The 25,468-nt window shown below is 37.7% G+C and overlaps 1 protein-coding gene across 1 annotated transcript in view; it reads left to right on the top strand.

Annotated features, from left to right (window-relative positions):
- MACROD2 (mono-ADP ribosylhydrolase 2) overlaps positions 1-25,468 on the top strand; it is a 580,549-nt gene that overhangs the window by 490,391 nt on the left and 64,690 nt on the right. Inside the window, exons 7-8 of the mRNA XM_037043076.1 lie at positions 16,306-16,380; positions 16,648-16,737. Of these exons, the coding sequence (XP_036898971.1) occupies positions 16,306-16,380; positions 16,648-16,737 (165 nt within the window). The remainder of the gene's footprint in view (positions 1-16,305; positions 16,381-16,647; positions 16,738-25,468) is intronic.

Raw genomic sequence — 25,468 nt, forward strand, 5'->3', positions numbered from 1 at the left:
TTATCTGAGAAGCACTTTATCTGTCCTTCCATTCTAAATGAAAGTTTTGCTGGATAAAGCAATCTTGGCTATAGGTCTTTGGATTTCATGACTTGGAATACTTCTTTCCAGCCCCTTCTTGCCTGTAAGGTCTCTTTTGAGAACTCAGCTGACAGTCTGATGGGTACTCCTTTGTAGGTGACTGTCCCCTTATCTCTTGCTGCTTCTAGGATTCTCTCCTTCATTTTAGTCTTGGCTAGTGTAATTATGATGTGCCTTGGTGTGTTCCTTCTTGGGTCCAACTTCTTTGGGACTCTCTGAGCTTCCTGGACTTCCTGGAAGTCTATTTCCTTTGCCAGACTGGGGAAGTTCTCCTTTATTATTTGTTCAAATAAGGTTTCCACTCGTGGCTGTTTCTTTCCGCCTTCTGGTACCCCTATAATCCAGATGTTGGAACGTTTAAAGATGCCCTGGAGGTTCCTAAGCCTCTCCTCATTTTTTTTAATTCTCATTTCTTCATTCCTTTCTGGTCGGATGTTTCGTTCTTCCTTCTGGTCCATTCCATTGATTTGAGTCCCAGTTTCCTTTCCATTGCTATTGGTTTCCTGGACATCTCCCTTCATTTCAATTAGTTTAGCCTCCATATGTTCCTCTAATTTGTGACTTTGTTCCTCTAATTTGTGACTATAATCCACCAGTTCTGTTAGCATCCTGAAAAACAGTGTCTTGAATTGTGCTTCTGAGAGGCTGGCAATTTCTCAGTTGCTGAGAGTTATCGGCTCTGGGACTTTGAGTCCTTCTTGCGCCATCTTTTGGGCTATTCCTGCCTGTTCCGTAGCAGGATCGGAGCCCTAAGGTGTTCACTAGCGCAGGGCAACTAAGTCGCTGGGTTGTGACGCTGTATGTGGGGGCGGGGTCAAAGAGGGACTATGGCATCCTGTCCGCTGCCTGCCGCCACGGCCCTCACTGGCGCCGCAACCGCTGCCGTCACCAGGCCCACGCGTCCCATCCCACCGCACGCAAGTGTGCCACTGCTGTCAGCCCTCGCCCCCTGGGGCCTGCATGGTCCGTCACACTGTGCACGAATGTGCGACCGCGGTCAGTCTGCCCCGCACCCCAAGTGGTTCCGGGCTGCCTGTGTGACTAGGTCAGGGGACCTGTCGTGCCCGACCCTGCTCGCTGCTGGCTCCGCCCCTCTTACTGTCCCCGTTGAATGGTTAGATGTAGTGGACTTCCATATAATTCAATTTTCTGTCCTTTGGTTGTGTCTTTGTTTCTCCAGACCTTTGTTGTATTCAAACTTGGTTGTGGGAGAAGGCACAGTGTTTCCACCTATGCCTCCATCTTGACGGAAGTAGCGAAGTCATTATTCATGCATGAAGTCAAAAGTAATATTGTCCCAGGAACACAAAAATTAAGAAAATATACCACTGAAGTACTCATTCTGAATGAACCAACAGAAGACCTGTGCAAGAACAATAAATATAGAAAGGAAGGAAAAATTCAAGACCAAGAAAAGCAGTTTTGTAGGACTATATCATAAGAAACGTTAAATGCACAAAAATGTTGAAATAATTGTTTTGAATTAGAATAAAAATGTCTTAAATGTTTGCTTTTACCTTTGGAAATTATAGTATATGTTTTTGAATGAGAAAGGAGTCACATTTCTATCAGTAATAAAATTTTAAATAAATTAGACTATTACTCCATTATTTTCATGAAGACAACCAGACAACTTAGACAGAGCAGGAGTCTATTTAAAGACATCAGGGGGGTGGGTTGGGATGGGAGTAAAAGGCAGAAAACTGTACTTGAACAACAATTAAAACTTTTTTAAAAAGAAGACATCAGAGAGCTAATAACTGTAATGGTATAATCAATAAAATATATTTTTTAAAAAAAGATAGAGTATTCTCTGGCTGGCTCATGGGAGAAAATGGATATTCAGAGATGTGAGTTCAGAATTTGAAACTGTTTTTACCTTAGGATGTTTTCTGATTATTCAAAAAGTATCTTGAGTCCTACTGCCCAAGTGTCAGGGGCTTTGGTATACCACCTGCTTTTTGGATGGAAACCCCAAAGATGTGAGGGGGGACCCAAACAGAATTTATTTATTAAAAATTGTGTATTTACTCTTACATTTTAAAATTTTAGTCATCTTCTGAGTACTCTCCATTTGATGCAATACACCTATTGAGATATTTTTTCTGCTGCTCAAAACAGTTTTTGAACTTGTTGATCTTGATACCTTTTAGTACTTCTGCCATTTTTTGTTTCACCTCTTCCCCATGGGCAAAACATTTCTCCTGAGGACTTTTTTCACCGAGGGAAACAAAAAAAAAAGTCACTTGTGGTGAGATGGGATGAATTAGGGAGGATGTGGCATGGGAGTCATGTTGTTTTTGGTCAAAAACTGCTAAACACTCAGCACAGTGTGTACTTGTAAACAACCCATTGTGAAATGAGCAAAGGCACTGACTCCAAAAAATTCACTGAAGCCAAATACAGCCTCTCACAATAATGCCAGCAGGTACATTGATACAGATAGGTTCCTAGAACATTCACCTAGCCTAACAAAAGATGCCTATACTACCAGGGGCCCACCCTCCAGAAGATAATTTCATTTTTTTAAAGACTGCTGACCAGCTTAAATTGTCTCAATTCTCAAATTAAATTAGAACCAACTAAGATTGCTAGTCCCTCTAGGCACCTATAAAAAGTAAAATATTTATTAGATTGAAAAGGGGTGTTAAGTTTGAAATCATTTATATAAACAATCTATTAAATGTAATGTTCACCATGCACACCTGCAAAAATAACCAGAATAAATGAAAAAGCAAGGTAACGTGAAAACCAAACAAAGAGTCAAGGGTGGTAAGATGAAAACATTAGTTATGAACACAGGCAATAAAACACAAGAGCTATGTACAATGCAAGGAAATAAAGACAAGATTGAAAAATTTATCTGAGAATTGCAAACTCAAAGTATTAAAGGAGGAAAAGAAAAAAAGGTCTAAAAGTAAAAGATGCCACCACTGACATGAAGAATTCGATGAATGACTTTATAGTTTAGCAGCATATTAGACACAGATGAAAGAGAATTTGTGAACTTGACGTTGTGTCACAAGAATATATCTGAAATGAAGAAACACTGGATGGCAAACACTAAATAAAATGAAAACACAAGGAGGATAAGATGATAGTCCATCACAGAAGCAACATTTGAACAAGTTACAGTGAGAGATTTTCTACAGTGTTGAAGGATATCAAGCCATGTGTTTCAAAAGTCCTTTGAACGCCAAGCAAAGTAAATCCACAGCTAGGCCCATCATAAAATCGCTAAATATTAAAGATAAAGAGAACATCCAAAAAGCAATCTTTAAACAATTGGACTGACAGCTGACTTTTCAATAGATAGGATGGAAATAAAAAGACAGTACAAAAGAATATCTGCCAACCAAAATTCTAAACACCAGGAAAAGATATGTTTCGAGAACAACATTTAACTAAGGATGTTACAGACCAATAAAAGTTTATCACTGTAGAATCCTGGTGTTCTTAAGGTAGGATGATACTGAGTCCAGTTAGAAGGTCAGAGATGAAAGAAGGAATTAAGAGCAAGGTAAATTATTAACTAAGTCTAAATGAGTATTAATGACAAAAATCAATAATGATGATTATAATAACAATAATGAGTTATGAGGGTTAAGATAAACTGTGACTGAAAAATAAAAATTAACCAAAGATATACTTAAAATTAAAATATACTACAGTAACTGCATTTATTAGAATGAGGTAAATTAAGTGTGCTAATGTTTTCCCATTGTCATGGAGGACAAAAACACCAATTAGCATTTAAAATCAATGTCTCTGTGATACCTAAGTCAGGAAGCAACGTGAGTTCTGTGAGGTAACAGAAAAATGCTTGGAGAGAATTCCCAGCCCAAAGTGCAGGGAGAAAGAATTCAGGCAGAACCCACCTCCAAGTACTAGTGAACAAGCTCCAAAGAGGAAACTCTTCTCTTTTTTTAAAGATTCTTTTTATTTTTAGAGAAAGGAGAAGGGAGGGAGAAAGAGAGGGAGAGAAACATCAATGTGTGAGAAAAACATTGGTTGGTTGCCTCCTGAACACCCCCAAAGGGGGACCTGGCCCGCAACCCATGCATGTGCCATGACCAGAATTGAACTGGCAACCTTTTGGTTTCCTTGCCAGCACTCAATCCACTGAGCCACACCAACCATGGCAAAAAAGGTAACTCTTTAGAGGTGTATAAAGGGAATCCCTCAAGTCTTCAGCTGTGTACTGATCAGTGCATACCTGAGAGGAAATTACCAGGGTGTGTGTGAGAGGCTGAATAAGGAACCCTGAAGGATCTGAGGGAATGATACCTGAAGCTTCTACAGAGCTGAGTGAAATGTCTCTTCCCATAAACCAGACTGGAAAACCTAAAAATTCATGGAGGGCTTAGACGGATTTTGCCTCAGTAGTGGACCAGAACTTGCAATATACTAAATGCTGCCACTGTCCTCCACAATTCAGCTTAAAAACAAGATTTGAAAAGATGAAACTTTGTGAATAACTTAAATGCTCCCAGAATGAAGATCAAAATTATTTATAGAAATACAAATATATTTCAAGCCCATCGGATTCATTGACAAAATTATTGGGCATGAAAAGATGTATTGCAAAATAAATATACACGCATCTCTTGTATGTCTGCGTATTTTACCAGCAGAAGCCCCAATTGCCCTTGTTTCAACTCACCTTTTTAAGGATGTTTTAAAAGTGAACAGTCTTGGAAGACAGAGAAACTGTCTTGGAAGATAAAAATAGTGCCCCTCTCCCAAGAGACAGACATCCTTACTGTCCATTGTGAAATATTCAGGTTGGCCAAGATGTAGGTTCTCTCGTATAATACAACCCACTGAGTGTGAAAGTGTCACTAGGTCACCCAAGGGGAATTGCGGCTCAGGGAACAAGTACCAGTCGTCTGGCTACTGCTGTTGCTCTGAATAATAAACTGTCCTTTATTCCTGGGCTGCAAGTCTCTCTCCTGTCATCAGCCACTGAACGGTGTCCAGCTAATTTACTAATTCACAAATGGGTTAAAATCTCAGACCTCTCCCAATTTTTAATTCAAGAAGTAAAAATATGGCCAATAGAAGAAATCAATTGATATAAATTAATCTAGTAATGGCACAAATAGAGTAACAATATGAAAAATCATGTTAAAAATTACTATTATTGTATTTTACAACTTCCAGAAGCTAAAAGGATTGTTCATATTTAGAGGCATGGTGGAAATAAAGAAAGACACAAACTGAATTTTTAGAGATAAAAAACAGTGGCTGAGAGAAAAATCATACTTGATAAAAATAATGGCAGATTAGACACTGCAAAAGAAAAGGTTAGTGAACTTGAAGCTGTACCAATAGAACCTATTCAAATTGACACAGAGAGAATAAATGACTGAGGAAAAGAGAAGGCCACTGGAGAGATATGGAACAACTCCAAGAATAATTCCAATCCTAATATATGTAAATTGAAATCTCTGAAGGCAAGCATGGGAGGAAGAGACAGGGGAAGGAAAGAAATAATAATGGCTGAAATTTTTCAGAAATTTCATGAAAACTATGAACCCACACATCCAAGAAGTTCTGTGACCCCAAAACAAAACAAAAACATAAAGAAAATTGTACCTAAGTATATCATAATCAACTTGCTCAACATCAGTGATAACAAGAAAAATCTCAAAAGGAAAAGACAAGTTACACGAAGACGAACAAATGTAGCAGGCAAAAACATAGATGAATCTCACAAACAAAATATTAAACTAAAGAAGGCACAAAAGCATGTATGTTGTACAGTTCATTTATATCAACGTTTAGAAGCAGAATGAATAACTATAACACTTAGAAAGATGTGCTCAGATGATAAAAGTGTAAAGAAAATCTAGGCAGTTACTACTAAGACAGCTGTGCTCACTGACTGGACTGTGAGCTGAGCCTCTTTCTAGATTTGATAGTTATCATAAGAATACATAGATTTTCTACTTGCTTTTGGTCATTGAATTGAGCTCTGCATGTTTTTTGTGTAAATTTTGAGTAAAATTACTCTGTTGCATTTTTATAAAATAAAATAAGGAGAATGGGAGGTCATAAGGAAGGAAATGAGGGAGAACAAAATAAAAAGAAGTATACATTTTATAAAACAAAGAGAATGCTGAGTATCAGTGGTATTGCCCATAGTGATGACATGCATGGAGGTAATCAAAAACCCAAAACCCTACCATGCTATGGGTTCTGCCGATGCTAAGTTGAAGAATAATTTTGAAAATTTGTATGATCGTTACAAAAGAATTTAACAACAATAGAGTTGATGTAATATATCTCACTTTCTAAATTTCCGAAAACATTATACAAAACATGAGAGTATAGCCAATAATGCAAGTGATAATAAAAAGTGGCAGTGTGACACAAACACAACATATCAAATAAGATGACAGAAACACGTGCAAACAGTTAGGACAGTATGTGTAATTAGGTGACTTTATTAAGTGTTAAAACCAGTCACATTGAATTAATTTCAATGAAATACTAATGGTATAAAAATATAAAGTTATAAAAAGGTATATTTGGAAAGTGAATATAAAAATAAATCATGAAAAACTACTTTGAATCTATTCAGTTAGGCTTCTAGCAAAAAGCCTCAAGTGAGAAAGTTTGTCATTTTATATCAATAAAATTTAAATCCCTGATTAAATATAGCAATGGTGTTTTTGTGTGTGTCAGATGATAGGAAGAGATACAATATGAATAAAATTTGATTGGAATGTAATGGGGAATTCACAGATATGATATTATCAGTCAATGACAAAATAAATAGACTAAAAGTGACATGTAATCTTTGAAAAATGTGATTAACAGTGTAGAAATGGACAGGCTGATCAATGAAACAAAATATAGAGTTTAGAAATAGACCCAAGGAGATACGGGATTTCAGTACATATTTAGGCTGACATTTCAAAAACAAATAACTCAATAAATGGTATTAAGTCAACTATTTGACCACATGAAAAAATAACCTGAATCCCAATCTCATCCCTTATACCAGCTTAAATTCTATAAGGAGCAAGGATGAAATATAAAAATGAAACTATAAAATTGCTAGACTAAAAGTACCAAAGACTATTTTTTAATTTTGAAATAGACTCCTTTCTGAACTATGAATATATGCACACAGACATGATTGTGTAAAATAGATGCACATGTCTGCAACGTATGTGCATGTGTATGTCAATATATGCCAAAGAAGAGAGAAATGGCTAAATCTCAATATAAAAGTTTGACATGATAAAAAAGGCTATAGTCACATTCTAAAGAAAAACTACTGGGATGAAGTGCTCCCAGCTTAAATGACAAAGAATTAATTTTTATTAAAAAATATAAAGACTTCATAAATCCATAAGAAAAATAAACAACCCAAGAGGAAAATAGGCAGAGAACTCACTTATAATTTACAAGGAAGGAATACAGTCATTATAAATATGAAGACATGACTAATCTCTTTATTACCTAAGGAATTGTAGACAAAACATGGTTTCAGTGTTTTCCATATCTTTTCCTTTTGAATATCAAAAGTTTAAGTGGGATTGAAAATACATAGAATTAGTATGACTGGGTATTTAAACACACATGCCATTCATGAGAGACTAATGAGTATAACCTCCTTATCATAGATTTTGACAAAATTTAATAAGAGGTGAAATGTTTATATTTTGATCCAAGAATTTATGAATTTATCTGAAAATAACACTCACTAAGATATGGAGCTATTTATTCACAAAAACTTTCATTGTAATATAATTTCATGGCAAAAAAGGTAACATCCAAAAGTTTGTCTGTAACATAAAAAATAATTCATCTTTTAAAAACAAGACTTCTGAAGAAATTATAGACAGTGTAAAAAGCTCCTTATGAAAATATAAGCTAAGAAAGCAAGTATTTGAGTATAAATTTATTTTGATTCCAGCATGCATGCATATGTTTCTATATATCTGTCTGTATGTGGACACACTACATACATATGTACATATATATAGCAGTACATAAATTTATATACATATATGTACAGTAATATACACGCCTACATATACACACACAAGAATGATAGCAGTTTACAATGTTAACAGTGGCCATCACTTAGTTGTAAAATTATCCTAATTATCAATATTTGTATGCATTTTTAGTGTTTCTATAAGTAAATTGCCTTTCTTTTGTAATACAGAAAAATAATTTTATAATAATGTACATTAGAAAAGTTTTATTTGACCTCAAAGAAAACTAAGGATGACTAAAAAATAATCAAATCCACTCTAATTGAAATTTTGCTCTTAATCTGGGGTGGTTTTAGACATGGTAAAAGTACAGTTTTGAAAAACAGCAGCAATCAAATTTTAAGTTTAAATAAAGAACACAATTTCTATTGTCTTTAAGACAAGCATCAAAGGAACAAAGTCTTTCTTCTTACTAAGATCTAACCATCTAATAATCTACAAACAATTAAACTATATTGTTATTGCTATTGGTTAAAACTGGGGCATTTGCAAAGTGAGTGTAGGTTTAGTCTCTAGAAATGTTTAATTCCAGATTGATGTCCCCAGACCAATTTTTATGCAAATTAATGAAAACATTAGCTTGAGCCAAACTTAATTACCAGGGCTCCAAGAAACAATCATGTGATCTAGTTTTATAGAAAAGTGAATGAATTTTTGTATTATCTATTTTAATGGTCCCCTCCTATTAGTATGGATGATTAAGTTTACTATAAAAATATACATGTAAACTGTGGGATCTTTTACGTTCCTTTGTTTTCTCGGCCAGGAGGGATTAGGGCAAAGAGCAGTGGCTGGAATTCAACTAGATTGAATGTTGAGAGGCAAGTATAAAGCTTGCCCCAGGGGGTCAAGGAAGCAAGATAGAATGTAGAATGTCTGAATGCACAGAAGACAAACGCAGATGGGCTAGAGTCATCATTAACACAAAGTAGGCCTGAGTGTGGGTCAAGGGACTCACACATACCTCCTCTGTGTAATATGCCAGGTCCAGGAATAAGCATCTATGATTATTCTTGGATTTCAAAACCATGAACTTCATTTCTTCCCCCTATTCTTATACTAACTTTCCCTAAGAAAAATTAGAGAGCATAAAATATATGTATTTCCATTTCAAGTAATGATTGCTAAAATATGTAAACACATGGGTGAAATGGCAGGGAAGCAAAATACTCCACAAAATCTCTGCAGTGGTCTCTCATCCACAAAGTGAAGTGCCAGACCTTTCTAGTCACAGAGAAAAACCCTGGTATTCATCAACAACCACAGGCTGCCTCCTCTAGCAGTCCCACCATATCAGCAGTGCCCCAGCCCTGTGAAACTGTGATCTTCCCATTCTTGATAGAATTCCTCTAAAAATGTATCAAGTGGAGCACTGGGACTGGATACACACAAGAATACAGAGTGGCTGCTTTGACTCTTCCCCTTCGTTGTGCAGATCATGAATAATGAGTTCAGGCCCCTTGAGCAGCAACCTTGAGAATTTCCCATATCTACATGATAGATAATGAAGCTCACTCAATAAACAGTTAGGGTTCCCTCTCAATATCATCTTCCCAATAAATAAATGTAAATGTGACTAGAAACTACCAGGAGATATATCCTCATATGCCACCAAAGACAGAAAGGATCTCAAAGATAGAAAGAATTTCAGTTGGGTTTTTTTCTGGGGGGGGAGGGCTTTAAAAATAATAATAAAATTAAAGCCCAAAGAGCATTCATTTCTCCTTCCAGGGTCCTTTGCCATAAATATAGTATATGAAGAGCATAGTAGCCTAAGGCACTTACTTATTACTAAAGGATGTGGTAAGAAGTAAGTTATAGCCCCTAATTACTATTTATAAACATTGATGAGTACTATAATAGAAGGCAAATTAAATAGTTATTTATTGCTCGTTCATCAGTAGGTGCTGGGAAGGAATATGTGAATAAACTACAATTACTATCTTCACAATGCTCATAACCAGGTGAGAGAAACAAATGCAGACGCATCTATACTACAGTGTAATAAGGAAAGTAATAAATAGAAGAATGAGCAAAGGAACTCAATGAGCAAAGATGTAATCACTTTATATGGTACTCAAAGGTGAGAAGGGTAGAAATGGGTCTGGGGGAAAGATTTTCCATGGCTCTTTCCTCCATATTAAAGAGTTTTGGGATGAGTATCATGGCATCATAAAGAATGAGAAGCAGAAATGGAAATCTCATGCATTTCAGGTGGGAGTATAGAATGGAGCAAACTCTTTGAACACTGTTTTTTTAGGTTCTAGTAAAGCTAAACATGTATGTTGCCTATTCCTTAGAAATTTCACTGCTAGGTTTATACCCCAGTGATGTAAGTCCGTATGCCCGCTAAATAAATAAATAAATGTACAAGAATTTTAATAGTGTTATTTACAGTTGCCCCAAATTAAACATAATTCAACATCTATATGACATCATATTAGAAAGTGAAATAGTATACAGCAATGAAAAATAATGAATCAAGAATGGGGATTAATCTCACAGAAAAAAATCTCTAAAAAAGTAAGATTGTTAGTTCTGGTCAAGATGGAGGCATATTTAGAAATACTTCTCTTCCTCACAACCAAAAGAAGGCTAACAACCAATTTAAAAGCAAAAAACAACCAGAACTGCCAGAAAATCAAACTGCATGGAAGTCCAACAACTGAGGAATTTGGAAACATTCATCCAAACTAGTAGGAAGAGCAGAAATGGGCAGCTGGAGCAGAGAGGATGCTCAGAAAGGCAGCCAAGCGTGAGGGTGAGGTGGGAGCTGGCTGACCAGGCCATACAAGCTGGGAGGAACTGTTGGGAGTCATTCTGTCTGGCTTCAGGAATTATAACTGCCCCGCATGGCTAAGACCGAATGAGCGACCTCCAGAATATGAGCCACAAGGAGACAAAGCTTGTCTCTGCTTCTTCTCCTGCCCCCAATGCATGGTCGGTTAGTCAGAAATGGGTACAACTCCTCAGAGAAGGGGCAACGGAAGCCAGATATGATCACTTGGGAGGTCATCATGGAAGGACTCAGGGGGCTGCAACAAAAAGGGAGTGATGGACCCTCACCCCCAGCTGTTTTGACATAGCCCGAGTCCCCATGTCCTCTGGGAGAAGTGCTTCCTGGCTCTAATCCACTTAAGCCTGAAAACCTGTGATGGGGGAGGTATTGCAGCCCCTTGCTCAGCTAGAGTGGGATCCAGGGTGATCAGGCATAAGAAAGAATTCCTAAAAGTCCTGTGAAGGCTGCTTTGCTAAGAGTGCTTTTATTCATATGATAGGGCCCAGGCAGGAAATGAGTATGTCTCCCAAAGTTTCTGCATCAACTTTACCTGACAGACACTGACTCAGACTAAGCCCTCAGATTTATTTAAAATGTTATCTACTGTTTTATCCTTGCTGCCTATATTCCTATGTATTACAACCTAAAAAAAGCCCCTTGAGGAAGGGGCTCCTGGCCCTTCTACTCTGAGGGATTGGCCACCTCTCCTCCCCAAGCAGATCATATCTTGGTAGTTTAACTTTCATCCATGGTGGATGGGGGAACTTGCTGGCAAAGATGCCCCCACAAGGAACAACTGGAGAGCAAGACAGACTACACAAAAAAGAGTTCCAGCACAGGAAACTAAAGACTCAAAACCTCTGGCTATAAAAATCTGTGGACATTATGTCAGGGGTAGAAACTTCCAGGCTCACTGGAGAGTCCACTGGAGAGGACCACAAGGTCTTAGAATGTAAGACCCAAACCCACAAACCCAAACAAACCCACCCACCTGGGAATCAGCACCTGAAACAGCACAATCTGTTACAGAACAGACAGGACCAAGTGGGGGGTAACGGTATACTCTTACAGAAAGGACCCCCCAGGTTTCTTATGTCCACCGCCTTATAAGAAGGACATCTCTCAATGCCAGAGATTTGTGAAAAGGAAAGGAAATGTTTATTTAATGCTATACAGACTTAAAGTAGTGACCTAATGTCTTCATCAAAATATCAAAGTCCTTCAGGATACTCACAGGTGCCCACAGTTCTTCCTTCTCCCCCCTGCCCTAATTCAGGGTACTGTAACTCCAGAAAACAAGCACATGTCCATATTTCAGGCCACTGACACTGTCAGCTATGTCACCATTCAGGCAGAATCTCTAATTAATCCAAAGCCATGTGGCACCTTCTCATGGCCTACTGGTAAGAGTTCTTTCCCCCTTCTTCCAGGCAAAGTCTCTGTTGCTTCCCAGGCCACATGGCCAAAGGGAGCACCCCAAAGCCACATGGTCCTCTTCCACCAAAGCTTCAGGAGTCCCTACTCTGGCCAAACCACATGGATCTTCCTTCAATGGCTGCAGGGAGGGGGTCCCCACTCTGGCAAAGACACCTGGTACTCCCCTTAATGGCTGCCATGTCTGGTTTAAATCCCTGCACCAATCTTCCTCTGTTCCTCCATTTCCAACTCCTCCTACAATCAGTTACACCTGCTAGCATTCCTGTAGGACTCCCAGTTTACTGGGCTGCCATCGTGAGCCTGCGCGGGTATGACCCATGTCATGGAGCCAATCTTGTCCAAGCTGTCACGCAGGCGCTGTCACCTGGGGGACCTGCCCCCAGTTACATCTTGGAGGGAAGTCCCTTCCATCCCCCTGTCTCAGAGCATGGCCACAGCTATTTTACATATCTATGCAGCCAGTTAAATGTTATAGATACGTTATATGACCATGCCATGGTTTAGCTGCAAAGCTGTGGCTGTAGCTTTGTAACAAAACAGCCCTGCATGTTCCTATTTCATGTTTCCCTTTCCCCAACTCACATCTGTGGGGGAAGGGGTGAGGACATCCTATGTATCTTTCTCATATTTCCTGGACACCTTGGGCACTGGACCCCATTCCAAATTCCTTTTTAAGGCCTCCCTTTTGTCTGCACCCTGTATCAAACCCACTTGTGGGAAGTAATAGAAGTGGTAGAAAGTGGGGAGAGAGCTGAGCTTAGGAACCTTTAGGACAACATTCAACATACCAACACCCAGATCATAGGGGTGTCAGAAGAAGAGGAAGAGCAAGAAATTGAAAACTTATAAGAATAAATAATGAAGGAGAACTTCCCCAATTTGGTGAAGGAAGTAGACTTCCAGGAAGTCCAGGAAGCTCAGAGAGTCCCAAAGAAGTTGGACCCAAGAAGGAACACACCAAGGCACATTGTAATTACATTAGCCAAGATTAAAATGAAGGAGAGAATTCTAGAAACAGTAAGAGACAAGGAGACCATTACCTACAAAAGAGTTCCCATCTGACTGTCAGTTGATTTCTCAAAAGAGAACTTACAGGCAAGAAGGGGATGGAAAAAAATATTCCAAGTCATGAAAGGCAAGGACCTACATCCAAGATTGCTCTATCCAGCAAAGCTTTCATTTAGAATGGAAGGGCAGATAAAGTGCTTCTCAGATACGGTCAAGTTGAAGGAATTCACCATCACCAAGCCCTTATTATATGAAATGTTAAAGGGACTTTCTAAGAAAAAGAACATCAAAAACTATGAACAGTAAAATGACAACAAACTCACAACTATCAACAACTGAACCTGAAACACTAAAACAAAGCTAAGCAAACAACTGGAACAGGAACAGAATCACAGAAATGGAAATCACATGGAAGATTATTGGCAGGGAGGGGGAGGAAGGAGAATGGGGGAAAAGTTACAGGGAATTAGAAGCATAGATGGTAGGTACAAAATAGACAGAGGGAGGTTAAGAATCGTATAGGAAATGGAGGAACCAAAGAATGTATTTGAACGACCCACGCACATGAACTAAAGGGCGATGCAGAAGGGTGGGACTTGCAGGGCCAAAGGGGATAAAGGGCAGAAAAAAACTGTGATGACTGTAATGGCGTAATCCATAAAATATACCTTAAAAAGTAAGATACATACTGCATGTTCTGTTCATATGAAATTCAGAAACAGAATGGTCACCGATGGAGTGTTACCTGCAGGTACCAAAGAAGAAAGTAGAGCAACAACTGCTAGAGACACTCGTGATCCGGGTGGTGACTGCACAGTGACCCATGTTTGCATATTCAGACACCTGTAGTCTTAAGACCTGAGTGTTTTTCTACATGTAAGCTGTATTTCAGCTTAAAAAATTAAAAAGCAAAGTAAAAGCATTTCCAGAAAAAAGGAATTTGTGGTCAGATAAAGCTAGTTGAGAATTTTGAAAGTAGAATGTGGATCATAACACTAACTTTACAGGGCTGATATAATAATTAGAAAAAAATGTGTATAAAATAGGCAAAGTGTGGCATTTGTATAGAATTGATTTATAAATATATTTTCTAGGCTAGTGCTTCCCAACATTCAATGTACAAACAGAACACCTAGAAATGTTGCTAAAATGTGCACCATGAATCTATAGGTCTGAGATGAGGCCTGAAACCCTGTATTTTTTAAAAGCTCCAGGATAATTCCCATGCTGCTCACCCATGGACCAGGTTGTCCATGGAAATGGAGAGAAATGGGGATGAATGAGGTTTATCAGCAGGGGAAAGTTCTTAAATTCATATTTTAAAAATATTACTGTTAGCAATTCACAAAGATTACAAGAGAAAAATAACAGATCCAATAGAGAGATCATATATCCCTGAATGAATAAAAAGGAAGGGGACTAAATAGGAAAAAAATAAGCATTTTTCAGAAACATCAAATCTTATCATTTCATTGAATTTTAAGTGATGACAGAAAGATATCAAAGGCAGCTTGAGATTTCCAGCTTCAATGAACGAGTATATAAAATATTGTACTTGCAATTTTTTATTGGATCCTTTTGATCAAAATTGAGCTCAAGAGGAAAGGATGTCAAAAAAAACAGTTTTTAAAAAGAATTGGTTATTGTAGCAGAGAATAAACCAGAAGGAAGTACTCTAATGATGAATTAAAATTTTTTTTTATTGTTCAATTACAGTTGTCTCAAAAGGAAGTACTAACAGGCAGATTACTAACAGTTGTGTTAAAGAGGAAGCTAGGAATACAAGAGGTTGCATGTCAGCTTTGCTGTAGGAACAAATAACCCTAAATTTTCTAATAGCTGCAACAACAAAGGTTTGTCATGTCTCTGCTTGGTTTTGCTCCACGTGCTTTCATTCCAGGATCTAGGCTGAAGAGCACACTCTCTTAGGAGCAAGGGATCTGGAGGAAGTGTGCAACGGATATTGAAGTTTCTGTGTAAATCTAATCACTTCATGTCTGTTGCTGTGCCATTTCCTAAACCAAATGACAGAATAGGCCTTGCACCAATGAGGTGGGAATGTACACTCATCCCACAGGGGCCACTAAAGGTCACATGGTCACAGAGAAGTAGTCTCCTCTTACAGAAAGGGGGAGGAACAAGAATGCATCTACCACAGGGATATACTCAGGCAAAGAGCCCAAGCTCCTCTACAACCCCTTTCTGCCTATAACCAAGCCTGGCTCTGGATTTTTTAAAATTCAGCAGTGAAAAATCCTCAGCACAAAATCGTTCATCAATATGAGACAAAATGGACAGATTTCAATTTACCCCCTTAATGAACACTTAAATGTTCTAAACCCTACAGGGAAAGGGAGGAGGAGAAGCCGGGGGATGTAGAGGGGAATAAAAAACATTACTGGATAATGGGCCTCAGGGTAACTAAGAGTTGGCGGAATTCTCTCCTGACCGTTGCTGTGTTCAGTGGGTGCCGTCAGAGAGTGTTTGGGCTGTCAGGTGGCCGAGTCTGCGTGTGCTCACATTCCCCCAATTGTTCATGCTCCATCGGTGGAAGAATGAAAATGCAAGCAGTGTTTTAATTTTCCAGGAGTCTTCATTACAGGGGATATCTATATCTTCATGGAAAATTAGATATAATTAACACATGCAGCCCAGGAATTATTTAAAATGTCAAGCTTCCAGGTTGTGTTCACTGCTGTTAATACATTCATAAGATAGATATTCATTATACTAATCAATTCAAAGAGGAGTTTTTACCTAAATTATCTAGATATTTCTTATAAAATAATTGGGATAAATTTGACGATCTACCAAAAATGATACCTTCCCCCTCTGCTTTCATTCAGAACTGTTCTCTACCTCTCCATGAATGGCTGAAGCATGGTTTCTGACATTTTTTTTTTTCTTTTTCAAACCAGGGCTAAAGCTATGGTCATGTATATCACATTTTTTTAAAAAAATTTTTTCAATCACACTTCTTAACAGGACAAGAGAATGATTCAATGAAGAATGAAATAAAAATTGAGGAAGAGTCACAGAGCTCATACATGGAAACAGAAGGTATTGAAAGTGGCATATATTGTTACCAGAGAATGAGACAAAACTATGGACCATGACTCCTACACATACCTGTGTGGGGGAGAGTGGGGTGGGTGGGTTTTGGGCAATGATTTCTAGAGAATGGCAATAGTTTCCTGCTTTGCATGCCTGTTAAATCTTGGAGGGGGTGGGGGAAAAACTTTAACTTTGTGTGCTTTTAGTAAGTGTGTTTTGTCAATGATTTCAACTAAAACATTCCTGAGTAGCCTTCTGTCTCATTCCGTTTAGAGCTTTCATCAAACCAAGAAGATGCCACGATTGTAGAGCAACTGGAAGTGATGCCAGTAACAGGTGACCAAGAAGAAAAAGTGGAGAAAGGTAGGACTGCTTTTAAACAACCCAACAAAATAGAGTCTCTTTGGGTTCCTGCCTAGAACTCACCATCAGAGTTATCCTCATGCAACTGCAGTCTGTTAAAGGGGAGAATAAACATTTCTTTAATACTAAAACTACTTTTGTGAGTGGAATATAATCCATTAGCAAGTGAAAATACATATGAGTAGAATATAATCCTTAGCAAGTGAAGATAGTATGAATATGGTTTTATTATTCACTTAGATTCAATTTAATTAAAAAATATAGTATTGAGAAAGCCTATAAAAAATCAGAATTATGGACTAGATGGATGAGTCAGAAAATTTGAGATGGCTATGAAACAAATAAATTGACTTTTTGGTATTGATTTCCTTCTGTCATCCTTCATATGATAATAATTAAAGAAGCAATTTCTATAAAATATGCATGTTATATGAGCATTCTAAATTGTAAGCTTTTTCTGGTAACATTAGGATGCCATAATATTGAGTACTGTTAAAAAATAACTGAGAATTTTAATGATTTTTGAAGACATGGGAGGAATGAACACTTTGTAAAATTTAAAGCAGTATTTGGGACAAGAAGTCAATACATTGGAGTAAACGCAGAAATTTTTTTTAAATCTAATAAAAATATTATCAAACAAGATCAGGCACATTCAGGCAAAGGACCTGAACAGACATTTCTCTAAGGAGGACACGCAGAGGGCCCAGAGACATATGAAAGGATGCTCAGCATCACTAGCCATTAGAGAGATGCAAATTAAAACTACAATGAAATACCACTTCATACAGTGAGAATAGCCATCATTAATAAATCAATAAACAACAAGTGCTGGAGAAGATGTGAACAAAAGGGAACCCTGGTACTCTGCTTATGGGAATGCAGATACCCCACTCCTTCCAATACCCCAATGTTCATAGCAGCACAATTTACAATAACCAATTGCTGAAAGCAACCTAAATGCCCATCAGTAAATGAGTGGATCAAAAAACTATGGTACATTTACATGATGGAATATTATGCAGCAGAAAGAAAGAAGGAGCTCCTACCGTTGGTGACAGCATGGATGGAAGTGGAGATCATTAAGCTAAGTAAAATAAGCCAGGCGGTAAAAGACAGATACCATATGATCTCACCTTTAAGTGGAACCTAATCAGTAAGGCAAACAAGCAAGCAAAATATAACCAGAGACATTGAAATTAAGAACAAACTGACAGTAGCCAGAGGGGAGGTGGGAAGGAATGGGGGGAAGGAAAGGGCTGTAAGGAACATATATAAAGGACACATGGACAAAGCCAAAGTGGGTAGGATCAAGGGTGGGAAATGGGGATGGCTGAGGTGGGGGGAGTGATAGGAAGAAAATAGAGACAACTGTACTTGAACAACAACACAAAAAATGTGAAAAAATAAATAAAAATACATCATTAAAGAAATTCAGTATTTATTAAAAATCTTGAAGAATTTTATTTATATATATAAAATATCTTAAAAGAAACTAAAATATGAAATATGAAATGAAATCATTTCTCTGGTATACTGCCCCTGAAGAAATCACACTGCTCTTAAATAATATGTGTTTGCAAATCAGTTGCAGAGTAATAACTTGGCAGGCCTTTTTTATAGAACACAGTGATCAGTTTTGTTTCCAAATTACAAGTAACATACAGATATGATCTCAACTGTACAATCAGGTCAGTAGTAGCTACAGCTTCCAAACAACAAAGTCTTCTTGACAGAGGTATTGATACAGTTTAATCAGGAAGCCATATTAGTGATTTTCACATCTCTTTTTATTTTCACTCTACTTAGAGCACAATATTCTTCCATGTCCATACCTCTAACAACGTTTCTGTGTTGCAAATCCTAGTTCAGGCTCATGACACCATGCTCCTGGCAAGTCAAGTAAATGGTACTAGTAGTTAATGTCTTACAATGATAATAAACATTTGATACAACCCTTACTTTAGACACAGTTACATGGCATGGCTCCTTTCAGTTGTACTTGTAAAATATAAAATATCCAGTGGTGCCTGCCTGCTCAATTTCTATGTAGCAGAAATTATTTACTTTGTATATTGTACTTGGAGACATGCAAATAAGGAGCATCAATTGGATATACATTTTCTTCTTGTTAATTTGACCTACAGAGGAAAGTAACTTGTGTTCAGTACACATGGGCGTGTCTGCTTTCTTGCAGTAGCTTCTCTAGTGTTGAATACTCCTGCAATTACTGAGGAGTTAACTACCACTTTTTACGTCTCCCTTGTGAGAATACCAACCCTCTTCTGTAAATGGTGAAATAGCATGTGAGAAAGAAATTGGGTCAATTTCTGCTACTTGCTTGTCAAAACTTGGAAGTTGAATTTTTTTAAAGAGTTGACTCTTACCTGTAGGAGAGTAATAATGCCTGCAGGCTTGAATTAACCACATTGTCCTTTCCCTTCTTTACCACAGACCCTGCCTTGAATATTTCTAAGTTTGAAAGAACTTAAAATGTATCATCTTTACCATTTTACTTGCTTCAAAGCAAGAGTTAAAAGCTATCCAGTTGCACACAAGAAAAGTAACTGAAGGAAGATGGGGCAATGTAGATTTAGTTTGCTCTGCTCTAGCTCGGCCCCTAATGAACAAACTGGCGTCCTTGGGCAAGTTGTTTAGTCTTTCAGTGCCTCAAATTCCTTGTCTGTAAGATCATGATGACAAAAGTCTCACACAGTTGTGGTGAAATTTGAAAAGCAATTATAATGATACCTGGGACATAGAAAGTACACACACATTACCATTTAATATTTATCATGATTTAATAAATTAATGACAAAGTCAAGAGAACCCATATGTAGAGTTTCTCAAATCCATTTATTGTCCCTCCTAACTATTTAAATCCATATAAACTTTGCATATGCTACATTATCTTTCAACAAAAATTGTTCTGTGCGTTTCATTTTTAGCATCATTACCTGCAGGGTGTTCCAAATACACAGATTTCATTCTGTAAAGGTAGAATAATTAATGAAAGATGATGTGGGAGGCACCTGTCCTAGTCACAAAGTACTTTTTCTTTGTCATGATCTCAATCTTCTGTTTGAGAAATGCTGACTGAACAATACTTTTTATTTTTCATCAAGATGTATTTGACATATAACATGTTAGTTTCAGGTGTGCAACATAATGATTCATAAAGAAGAAATCTAATGATTTCTTGGTAGATTTACAGAATAAAAGTAGTAAATAAGTTCAAATAGTAGAATTTTCTTTTGTTTTATATAGGTATTAAAGAGCCTTGTTTAAAAACATCTTGAGAAAATAGCTCCAGGTTTTGTGTATATTCACAGTATCTCTTAATGGAAAGTTGAACATATGTATTATGACTTATTCTTATCTGTGAACAAAAACAAATGAGTATTCTATGACATTGGTAGGAATGTTCTTTTTAGCTTTAGAAATAGTGATTCTCTTTTATTTTGAAAGTCTTTCTAAGGAGACATAAAGGGGTTTCTTTCAAAGAATTCTAGACCAGAAAAAAAATGTATAATCTTTTCCTCTCATTTTGTAGCATTCTGTAAGATTAGAAAATGTAGATAATCTTCAGGATACGTCTTCTGTGGCTCCCAGGTGTATGGCACAGATGTTGCAACATTAAGTTTTGAAGTTAGCCCTACCAAAATATGGGTTTTGAAAAGAAGAGAAAATATTCAGCAGAACTTCATGCTGATAAAGTTACACAATAGCACAATGGACACGTCCCTAGGAGACCTGAAATAAAACATTTCAATAGGCACAAAGTGAGGTCTCACATATGGCAGCTTTTCTCGTGTTGCCGCGTTGCCTCCTCCTGAATGAGCCCAGGTTTATGCTTTCCCAGCAGGATCTGCAGCTCATATGAAATCCAGTCAAATAACCTCACTTAGGCTAATAACCAAAGAGGAAAGTAATATTGCAGGAGCTCTCCTCTAAAAAGGATCTAATATTTTAGCATAAACGACAAAGCTAGCATTAAACCATTTTCCTGCAGTTTTTTTAATTTGTAGTTAAATTTAGAAATATTTGGCACAAAGTCTTAATAACTATATTAACATATTATGATATCACATAATTTTGTTTTTATTATGAATATATTAGACTTCTGTTATGTAGAAAACATACATCCCTATTATTTTTCTTATATCAATTAATAAACATTATTTGGAATACTAATCCTTTATCTACTTACTAAAGCTGGACAAAATTGATAGCAACTGAAGCTATATTACAGGTTAAAGTCTTCTTGGGAACAAAAGTAGGTATAGACAGGCAGAAAGTGAAGGGCAAGCCAGCAACAAGTGTAAGTTACAATGTCATTAATCTTACAGCACAGATAATGAGGGTGGTGAGGGATGCAAGCGTCTGAAAGCGTTGTTATCCTGGGGAAGGTGGGTGGAGAAGGAATCCTGGAAGCATTGCCTGGTGGATACCAAGGAACACTGGCACACACACACACACAATTCTTTTTCTGTATGCTTTTGTTCACTATTCCATATGAATTTTAGAGTGTGTGTGTGTGTGTGTGTGAGAGAGAGAGAGAGAGAGAGATAGGGTTAAGACTCAGAAGAACTTTAGTTCTGGCTTTGACACTGCCTAGCTATAATCATGAGTGAGCTTCTTAAGCCTCTTGGAGCCTCAGATTCCTCTTCAGTGAAGCATGTACTTATCCTCACGCATCTTGAAGTTATGAAAAAGGTGAAATAACATGATTTTTGAAGAATAGCTGGGGTAAGCAGGATTAGCAGGAGTGAGCAAACTACAACCCATAGGCCAAACCTGACCTACTGCCTCTTTTCATATGGCTTGTGAGCTAAAAATGGTTTTCACATTTCAAATGGTTGGGGGTAGAAAGAGTAATAATTTGTGAGACATGGAAATTACAAATCTCAGTGTCCACAAATAAAATTTTGGTAAAACACACAAAACCTAAAATGTTTGCTATCTGGCCCTTAACATAAATAAATAAACAAACAAACAAACCTTTGCTAAGTTCTAGTGTATATCATCTATGTCAAGGTAGTTCAAATTACCCTAAATGTGAAACTCCTCCTTTCCATGCAGAACTCCTGGATTATGCAGTCTTTATCAAAGAAACAGACCTGACACATGTATGTTTCACTAGCACTGGGAAAACAGGATTATCCCACAATGCCCTGACCTTCTGCATGCACAGAATTTGTTCTGTCCACCCCTCCTCACCCTAGTGGCCTCGGGAAAATGTGCCCCCTGATTTTACCCCCATTTGAGAGGGACCCAAAGTAGAACGGCCTGGACTCCGAGAAGTTCAGCCTATGGATGGTGTGAAGTAATCTGTCTCCCTAGAAGAAAAATTTGTTTCCTTTGAACACAATTCCTTTTGCTACTGTGCCTAAAAGTGGTGCCATTTATTTACTAGTAAACCGGTTGATCTTTACTTCCTCTGGGTATACTGCAAGTGAGATTTGCATTAGGACTGTGCACTAAACATTCTAATCAAAAACATTTTTACAGAAAGACCATGAGGCAACAGACGAGGTCCACCCATAAAGTGAGTGGGGTTAATAGGGATTGTAATAACACAGATGTGTATATGAGTTCACTTACACGTTTTGTTGTAAAGACCCAATCCTTCTCAACTATTATTTTAACATATATCCTTAAACTCAGAAATTTATTAGAGTATCTGCTTGCAAATTGAAGAGCTACTTTTCTCTTTGTTTTAGAAGTAGCCCAATTTCTTTCCATTACTCTATATATCAGGTGTCTTCATTTCAGTGCAGTATGTAAAGAACAGGTGGTATAAGTACGACTTGGAATGTTAATTATTTTTTTCATTTATTTCACTGGGAGGATTTACCTTTCAATGTGTTTTTATAATCAAGATGAAAACAATTAGGGAGCTTGCTGCTTGAATGTTTTACTACATTTATTTTATAACATCTGCTACAATGACTTAAAAAAAGGAAGTAAACATTTTAACAATAGCAAGAGATTTGGTTCACTTGTATGCAATACCTTTATTTCATTGTGAATCTTTAAAGGAAATGTTGTTGAGATGAGTCAGTTCTGTTTCCAACCAAAAAAATATTATCTTGTTTTTAGAGCTTACATTTTTGACATAGATGTCTATTCATTTTTCTGGGATTTTATAGTTTATTAGCCTTGAATTTTAATTGAAAGTAATAGGAAAAATGAAAGAAATAGAAGTGACAGAAACAAAACCTGGATGTTTCTTTTTAGAGACATTTTCAAAAAATATTTTTTCCATTTATTATGTGTACTTTATTCCTCAAATATACACAAAAATTACTTCACCTGTCCTTCCTTTTTCATATACTTTGAGTGCAGCTCATGAAATAATAATATTCAGGATCAAGAGATATATGGCTCATAACATTAAGATAGAGACATATAATTTTAGTGTAATGGATACTTTTCAAAATGAACATTAATTTTTTACTATGATATACTACTCTCATTTTTCCATTAACAAAATATTATAAACAACCTTGTGCAATAAGCTGCATAATAAATAAAACTTGCATAATAAATAACATCTAATAATTAAATATAACTAAATAGACAAGATAGATATAGTTTGTATGTGTGTGTGAGAGAGAGAGGGAGAGGGAGAGAGAAGGAGGCTGCTTGAGATTTCAAGATGCTCTGTTGCTAGCTTTGAAGACAGATGAAGGAGGCCATGTGAAAAGAAATGCAGGCAGCCTCCAACAACTAGAATATGTAAGGAAATGGGTTCTTCCCCAGATCCTCCATAGGGAAGGTAGCTGCCTACACCTTGATTTTAGCCCCATCGAACTGCATTCTGGGATTTCTGGCCTCCCTTCTCGAGGCCTCAGTTCAGACTTCTGGCCTCCAGAACTGTAAGATAATAAATATGTATTATGTTAAGACACTAAGTCTATGGTAATTTGTTATGGAAACTAATATGTTTCCTTGCAACAGAGTTCCTTCAAACCGTGTTAACAATGTAGGCTTGTCCTAATAGATCCCCAGAGAAAGCAGAAGCTTTCACTATTTTTCTGTGTTCTCGTTGGGAATTGCCACACAGTTATTGCTCCTATAATCCAGGCTCAATTAGGTAGCATTTGTATTATCATGACCCATCCCTTTTTAATGGCAGTCTCTGTTGGTTGCACAACTGAAATTTAATTCAGGTAAATTTAATAACTGTGGCCGCAGCCAGCAGAATAGTTACACATCTCTGGGAGATTCGAGGGGAAAAGGAATTACAGTAAAGGCGTTAGGAGGGAAAGAGAAAAAACAGTGAAAGAGGGAGGAAAAAAGGAGGAAAGAAGGAAGAAGGATGGTAGAAAGAGAAAGAGCTGGTTTCTGTTTTCTGGTCTGGGTAAAATAATGAAGTAAATATTCAAACAACTTTTTGGAAAGAAAGGAGATATAAAATCCAAGTCTAAATTCTTTCCAATTTAGCTCTCCCTGAGTAACACCACAAAATGGGAATAGAGAACCTCTTGACTCTGAAGATTTTCTAATAGTTTAAGGCCACACTGGCCACAAATACTGTGAATATATTATTCTAGCAGTTAGGTATGTATAAAATTAGAGTGTTTGTTAAAACACAGATCTCCGGATCCTGCCCCCAGAGATTCTGACACACTGGGGCTTGGTGGGCCTGGGAATCTGCACTTGTGCACAGTTTCTGGGTGACAGTGAAGTGCTGGTCTGTGGACCACATTTTCAGTGGCACCAACCACTCTAATATCTGGCGTCCAAATTCAGACTGTTCTACCTGAAAATCTCTTAGACCTTTTCCTCCATCTTATTTTTGTTGGAAAGTAGGTGTTTAAACACAGCAAAGATATCATATATTTAGATGGGTAGATGATGATAGATAGTAGATTAGATTAGATGGATAGACGACATAGCACATAGTGTTACAGAACAGATAGGGCCAAGAGGGGGTCACAGTATACTGTTACCTATAGGACACCCAGGGTTGTTATGTCCACCACCTTATAGGAAAGACACCTCTTAATGCCAGAGATTTGTGAAAAGGAAAGGAAATGTTAATTTAATGCTATACAGACTTAAAGTAGTGACCTAATAATGTCTTCATTAAAATATCAAAGTCCATTAGGACACCCACAGCCGCCCACAGCGCTCCCTTCTCCCCTGCCCTAAATCAGGGTACTGTAACTCCAGAAAAGAAGCACATGTCCGTGTTTCAGGCCGCTGACACCGTCAGCTGTGTTGCCGTCCAGGCAGGATCTCCAATTAATCCAAAGCCATGTGGCACCTTCTCATGGCCTACTGGCAAGAGCCCTTTCACCCTTCTTCCAGGCAAAGTCTCTGCTGTTTTCTAGGTCACGTGGTCAAAGGGAGCACCCCAAAGCCACATGGTCCTCTTCTACAAAGCTTCAGGGGTCCCTACTCTGGCCAGAACCACATGGTTCTTCTCTCCACCAGAGCTGTGGGGGTCTGCACTCTGGCCAAACTGCATGGATATTCCTTCAATAGCTGCAAGGAGGGGGTCCCCACTCTGGCAAAGACACCTGGTACTCCCCTCAGTGGCTGCCATGTCTGGGTTTAAATCCCCACACCAATCTTCCTCTGTACCCCCATTTCCAACTCCTCCTACAATCAGTTTCACCTGCCAGCATTCCTGTAAGAGTCCAAGTTTACTGGGCTGCCATTGTGAGTCTGGGCAGGTATGGCCAATCATGTCATAGAGCCAATCTTGTCTCACTAAGAT

This window comes from Sturnira hondurensis, unplaced genomic scaffold, assembly GCF_014824575.4.
Source record: "Sturnira hondurensis isolate 20B ecotype Veracruz unplaced genomic scaffold, ASM1482457v3 Scaffold0003874, whole genome shotgun sequence".
Classification (NCBI taxonomy): Eukaryota; Metazoa; Chordata; class Mammalia; order Chiroptera; family Phyllostomidae; genus Sturnira; species Sturnira hondurensis.